General features: G+C 38.1%; 1 protein-coding gene across 1 annotated transcript; it reads left to right on the top strand.

Annotated features, from left to right (window-relative positions):
• The first annotated feature begins 1,837 nt into the window (after window positions 1-1,837).
• On the top strand, window positions 1,838-6,213 carry LOC108680488. Its single transcript, XM_047882953.1, has 2 exons — window positions 1,838-2,927; window positions 5,170-6,213. Exon 1 carries the CDS (start codon window positions 1,873-1,875, stop codon window positions 2,866-2,868), a length of 996 nt encoding a protein of 331 aa, XP_047738909.1. The 5' UTR covers window positions 1,838-1,872; the 3' UTR covers window positions 2,869-2,927; window positions 5,170-6,213.
• Window positions 6,214-6,659: the final 446 nt, after the last annotated feature.

Below are 6,659 nucleotides of genomic sequence, written 5' to 3'. Positions count from 1 at the left end.
TGAACGTTTTCTGATGATGACTCAATCTCATGTTGTCAGGGAACTCCTGCACGATCGCCGCACTCTGGATCACGCACTCAAATTTCGATCAAGAAAGCATCGCAAAAATATCAGTAGGTATAATTGCTAGTTCATTGGTCAGCGTTGGGTTAAATAGGAAGGCCGCAGCCTGTAACGGCCACTGCTCGTCTGGAATGCCGCAGCCTGTAACGGCCGCTACTCGTCTGGAATACCGCAGCCTGTAACGGCCGCTACTCGTCTGGAATGCCGCAGCCTGTAACGGCCGCTACTCGTCTGGAATGCCACAGCCTGTAACGGCCGCTTCTCAGTAGGAACGTTTGATCCCGCCGACGCCTCCTGGGCGGCTGCCACCTCAAAACTGCGTCATTAGTTTTTGTTCTCTACTTGGATCCTTAAAAATATATTTTGCCGGTAAATTATTGTTGCGGAAATAGTCTTCCATTTGGTATGCATTAACTTGTAGCATTTTGTACTTAAAGTTGGCACTCTGAACGTGATCGGTTTGTTTTTGTTCCTCTTTTTCATTATCTATCCATAGGTAACTTTTGATATTGAATATAATTTCCATGTATGATCGCAAACAGAGATGCTAAGCTCAAAATTGAAAAATACACAGGAAAAACTTGAGCAGCAGAAAATAAATTTCACCATAAATGGACAGGAGGAAATACTTTTTCCGTGCAATGTGCAATAAACGTACATCAAAATATACAGAAAATATATTAGTATTTACTCGATTTCTTTGAATACACAGTGGATGAAATCGTTGCAGAATTGACTACAATGTTCTCAAAATCTTCGTAGAAACATGAAAATTCGGTTCTCTGAGCGAAATATTTTAATCTATACTTGGGAGCAGCCAAGGAGGGTTCAGGCACGTGGAGCCATTGAACGAAGACGCGTCACTTCTTTTCGAACGCAACACGAATGTTTAATTAGAAAAAAGTTTGATTGATTACAAAAATTAGGCATGTTTTACAACACGCGATAATACCAAGTCGATATGAATTAAGTTTACATTTTTAATTTAAAGGCAGGAATATGTGAGAAATTCGATGCAAAAATCAGGCACACAAAATGTGCTTGGCAGGAAGGCTCTCGGTTAAAGTGGGCCGAAAAATGTAAGCGGTTAGGCCATTAAAGTCAATGAACATTCCAGGAGAGTCAATCTCATCTCATTCTGCGTTGAGAAGTACCGGTGAGCAAAGAATTGCAGTAAATTTAAACGATGATAATAGTAAGATCCTCGTTAGTTAAAAGATGATGAAAGAAAGTTTTCCTATGAATAAATCTTCTTCAGAGGAATGATTATGTCGATATATTTCCGTATTCAATTAAATTTTACCTGAAACCAATTTACCAATACAAAAAAAAAGAAGGTCAAACCGAATAAAATTAAAAAGTAATTTTAATAAATGCGTGAAACAATGGATTCTTTTTTATGGGGAATTTTCATTAAAATTCAAGGTTTCATCGAGGCGTGACAACTGTCAAATTATGATAATGATGGCTGCTAGCCGCTACTCCATCATTCGCGGCTGCCTGTCACACATTCCTTTCTTTAAGGGCCTTTTTTCTTGCGCTCGTCTACCCTACGGTTCATCAAAAAATCATTTTTTTGGTCTCGTGCCCAGGAGTAATACCTACCCACAAAAAATATACTCATGGTCAGCGGCTGCGTTATCTCCTCTTTTCGCTGCTTCCTATTGGCTGGAAGAATGCCCACGTGACTCAATTATCCTGGGACGAGCTTCTGCGGTTGGCTAGTGCTGGCTGCGGTTGCCCGGCGGTCAGGATATAAGCTGGGCATTTGTGAACGACCGCAACAGTGGCAACTTTGCGGCCGCAGTTATGGCTGTGTCTGTGTGTGTGGCTTCCAGTGACTCTCAGCGGGCCAGGTTCCTGCAGAACATAGACTCTCCTGGAAAGGGAACGGTGATTTCCAGTGCAGTTGGAAACCCACAAAATCAGTACTTTGAATTAGACAATGAAGTTACCCCAATATTTTGCCGCAATTATATCGCCGTGACTGAGAAACACAGCTTGACTGATTCTGATCAAACTAAAGACAATCGAAAGATGTCTCTTGGAGTGAGTTCTTACGAGGACATCCAAGATTCAAATGCGCACTCGAAAGAGTTCGGCCAACATGTTTTAAACTCAATGCCGGAATCTCCTAACATGCATGATGATACTAAATCTGGACTCTTCGATAATATAAATTTTAAAGATAGTCTGCCCGCAACGAGTCAATATTTTTTTGCAACGGTTCCCCCTTATGCTGTAGAATCTTCGTTTTACAGCAGCCAAAATTCAGCCCAGTCACTAGAAAGTCCAGGACTACCATCAATGTACAGCCCAAGCACAAGATCTTCGCTTAGTCCGTGTTTGTCTGATTGCTCGACGTCTCCTCCTCCTCTAGGCGCGACTTCTTGGAGTTATGGTGCTTCAGAAGAAACCCATCCGGCACTAATAGACCCAATCTACACCGCTGATAAGCGCCTACTTAAACAAAAACAATATAACTTACAATTTATTGCTGAAACAGAAACGAACAAAGTTGCCAATAAGTTAAAAATTTACAGCACCGGCCCATTTTGCTCCTCATTGTCTTCACCTGCAACCTTTAAGAGGCAAGGAGGCAACCTCACCAGCCGCGAGGTATTGAAGAAACGTCGTTTGGCCGCCAACGCGCGCGAAAGAAGGAGAATGACTGGCCTCAACGAAGCCTTTGACAGACTGAGGGAAGTGGTGCCGGCCCTCACTGGAGACCAGAAGCTGTCCAAGTTTGAGACTCTTCAGATGGCACAGACGTACATCAACGCTCTTTTGGATCTGCTGCACTAGAAGTGAAGGCGTTACTCTGCTGGGGCACCTGCGCACTGATACTCAAATTATCTAGTCAAGTAAGTAGTTAATATAAGGAGTAATATTTAGGGGAACGTCTACCCTAAAATTATCTCTTAAACTAAATAAACGATCTTCATGAAACTTAGTATCCATATGTAAATCACTAAAAGAAATAGTTTTGCCCCAACGAAATAAAAAAAATTAAGAAATCGTGAAATGCACAGAAAACGGCAAAAAAGAGAGTCCATTATAAATTTATCTCTTCCATCGATTTACGTGATAAAACATCGAGAGACTTATTATTCGATGTGTAAAGTGAGTATCTATCAACTCGAGAAGCCCTTTTTAGCGCATTTTCTCATTTATGGAAAAACTTCACTATTCTGCTTTCTATGTCCGTCTGTCCGTCCGTCTGTCCGTCCGTCCGTCTGTCCGGCAGTGACCTCAAGTTTTCGTCGACGAGAAAATGCGTTCTCTGTCACTCACTGCAGTGAGTACTGAGTTATATTTTTTATTTATATTTTATCTAATTTATTTGACTTATTCATTTTCCCATTTTCCCATCTCACTCCTGGGTTTTTCATTATATAATCCAAGCCAAGTACAAATCAGAAAAAATATAACTCAGTACTCACTGCAGTGAGTGACAGAGAGCACATTTTCTCGTCGACGAAAACGTGAAGTCACGGACGGACAGACGGACGGACGGACAGACGGACATGGCGCGCACAATAGTGCATTTTTTCCATAAATGAGAAAATGCGCTAAAAAGGCCTTCTTGAGTCGCTAGATATGGTATTTAAAAATCGAATGATATTTCTCTCAATGCTGTAGCTTGAAAATCATAAGAGGAGCTTTATTTTTAAGATGACTTATTTTGGAAGGTTTAATTGCTAATTAAGGGGAGCCAAATAAGTAAAATTGAGTGAAATGCTTGAAACTGCTGCCCAAGCTTTCCCTCTGCTAATTATTCGTATTTAAGGTATGTACCATCACGCATCTTTAAGTTTATTCTTGCCCAGTTTACCGCTAATAGTAAGCTACTTATGTGATTTTTCGGATACATATTTTATAGCATTTTCATAGTGTAGGCGATCGCCTCTGCTAGCAGAGGCTGGACATAGGCTATGCATGTCCTGTGTGTAGTAGTCCTTGATATATATATATATATATATATACAGAATGGTCATTTTCTAGAAGTTCAAAACGGCCTTACGCACAAATTCTTGCATTTGCATCCTTGGTATTTTCTTTCTTGAAAGCTCCTAGTCTGCAGCTTTAAAATGAGCTTAAACACATTGTATTTAAAGCGAATAATGACCTCTGAATGCAAATATTCAGATAAATATATGTTAAAATTGTTATAGAATGGTCATTTCATAGAAGTTCAAAACGGCCTAATGCAAAAACGAAAGCCTCCACATGAATAAAGTGGGCTGCATAAGACGCAACTTTTCTCTAGCTACAAATGGGGGCAATAACAATTATATTTATGCGAATGGTGATCTATATATACAGATTTGATTAAAGAAATCTTTATAAACAATGGTCATGAAATATTAATTTCATCAAAGTTCAAAACGGCCTCACTGATAAAGTATGACAGCTATTTCCGTGCGATTTTTTACTTCCGATTTGTGATAGATCTCCCTACATAATGAAATGAAAACATAGTAAACGTCATTTCTTCGATTTTTGGAGTAGAAATACATGTACAATAGCTAGTGATCAAAATATTGATTCTAGTAATTAGTGTTAAACCAATAAAAATTCAGGCACAAAATAATTTTTACAATGCTTCCGGTTCACTCTTATCTTCGCTTAACTCGAGGAATCATTTTGTTTCACAACCCCGCCAATGCTTCATGAAAGGAATCATGCTTTAAAGATCTGTCTTCATTTGCAAGTAGCGATGATTATCAAAGAAACTCCCAATATAGTTAAAGTTCCAGAATGCGCAGGCAGTAATAATAAAATTTTGTTCACATCAATATATCTGATGAACGTGTCCCTTTGATAATGCCTATTAACTAAATTCTTCGTTTTCAATGTAAAAGACGCCTTGAAAATTTTTGTTCATCACTATTCAAGCTAAGGGATGTGATAATTATAATAAGATTTCAGAGGTGTTGAATCACGTCATGCCTAAAGTATCATTTTAATTGCAATGAAACCATGACTTGCATCTATTAAAATGTAAATTATGTTTCTATTTGTTTCTCGTTTTTTTAAATGATTTCAATATGTCATATGAGATCATTTGCATGGCTTTAACTTTTGACTTTTTTCTTCTTTCAGAGCTTCGTGAAAATACAGAAATGCTGCGCTGTGGATATGGCCTTCGATGTCGGAGAAACGGAGATTGACTTGTTTCATCCGTAATGACTATTCGAACTTTCTATCAACAAAAGTATGGGAGTTTTGAAGTATGGAAATTGCACGGTTGCTCGAGACAGCCTGAGAGAATTGTAAATCAATGTATAAGATCGACGAATAGCTTGGCTTTTTGGATAAATTCATGTCTCATGCCGGTTTATAATCTCAGTAGCTGAATGCGAGGCATATTTTCATCAAAATGATCAATGATCGAGCACCAGAGTTTGTATTGTGTATGGTAAGACTCACATTTCCGTGACCAGATAAAAGACTGTACTGTGGTATTATATTAATTAATAAGAATATGCGATTAGCAGGACGATTAACGATAACCAATGTCAACAAGGAATAATCTTGAACTAAGTTCTGGTCGATGCCGTGGCATTACCTTATCTTTAGCTGGTTCGAAAGAAACAGCTAAAGTTACATGTGTGGCATCACACAGTTACATGTGTGGCATCATGCACACATGTAACTTTTGCCGAAAATAATGTCATCAGTGAATACAAAATGGGGAACAGTCCGTTGTTTCAAACGGGCATCTGTGATTGGCATCGTAACTCGCAAGCTATCGCAATGTAAAGATAGAGATATGAATTTTATAATCGCATGATTTATTGCATCACACTCGTCACACGCCGGTAAGATTTTACCATCACCATCGTGAGGCAGACACTTCCTGCGGATCATGAAGAAAAGATTTTTTTGGGTTTTCCATAATTTATTTTGTGCTGCATTCAAAGCTGCTGCCAGTACAAGGTTCCATGATGGTGATAACTTTGGAAGAAACTGTAAGAACAAAAATTTTAATTTTTATGTTATGAAAAGGTCCAGTTTTTTAATTAATCGGAAAATTTTTCTGCTATCATTTATTATCTTATGCTTGGGAGTCGAAGTAAAACCATTTATTTTACTGCTTAAGAGGACCAATCGAACCAAACGTTGTAATTCCTGAAGTGAAAATATATGCGCAAATTAATATTGTGTTCATTTCCCGATATGGATAAAAAAATGGTCTTTCTTATATACTTAGACGATGATCATTTCTCTGTATACATATTTTTCCACTGATTTTCTCCACGTGTTGGAATATCATTTATTTTGAAATACTCTCTGATGACAGTGAATGTGTCAGATTATTATAGCAAAACATCCTAGAAGAAATGGTCCACGATGTTAAAATTTAAAATATTTTCATTCAATTACATGGTTAGTATTAAATAGAATAAATATTTCTCTTTATTTCTTTGTTTGTTAGTGTCAGGTTAATTGTTGAATAAAATCTCAGTTATCAAAATTTGTCAAAAGTCTTGCAACTAATTGTTCCTTGCAATCTTTCGTGACGAATCACGTAAGCGAGACAAACATATGAAGCTATATCGCTACGACCATTCTAGGGTGAGTGATTGCTT

Source organism: Hyalella azteca, unplaced genomic scaffold (genome assembly GCF_000764305.2).
Source record: "Hyalella azteca isolate HAZT.00-mixed unplaced genomic scaffold, Hazt_2.0.2 contig11707, whole genome shotgun sequence".
NCBI lineage: Eukaryota > Metazoa > Arthropoda > Malacostraca > Amphipoda > Hyalellidae > Hyalella > Hyalella azteca.
The sequence above is the reverse complement of the archived record's forward strand: the minus strand, read 5'-3'. Positions and strand labels throughout refer to the sequence as shown.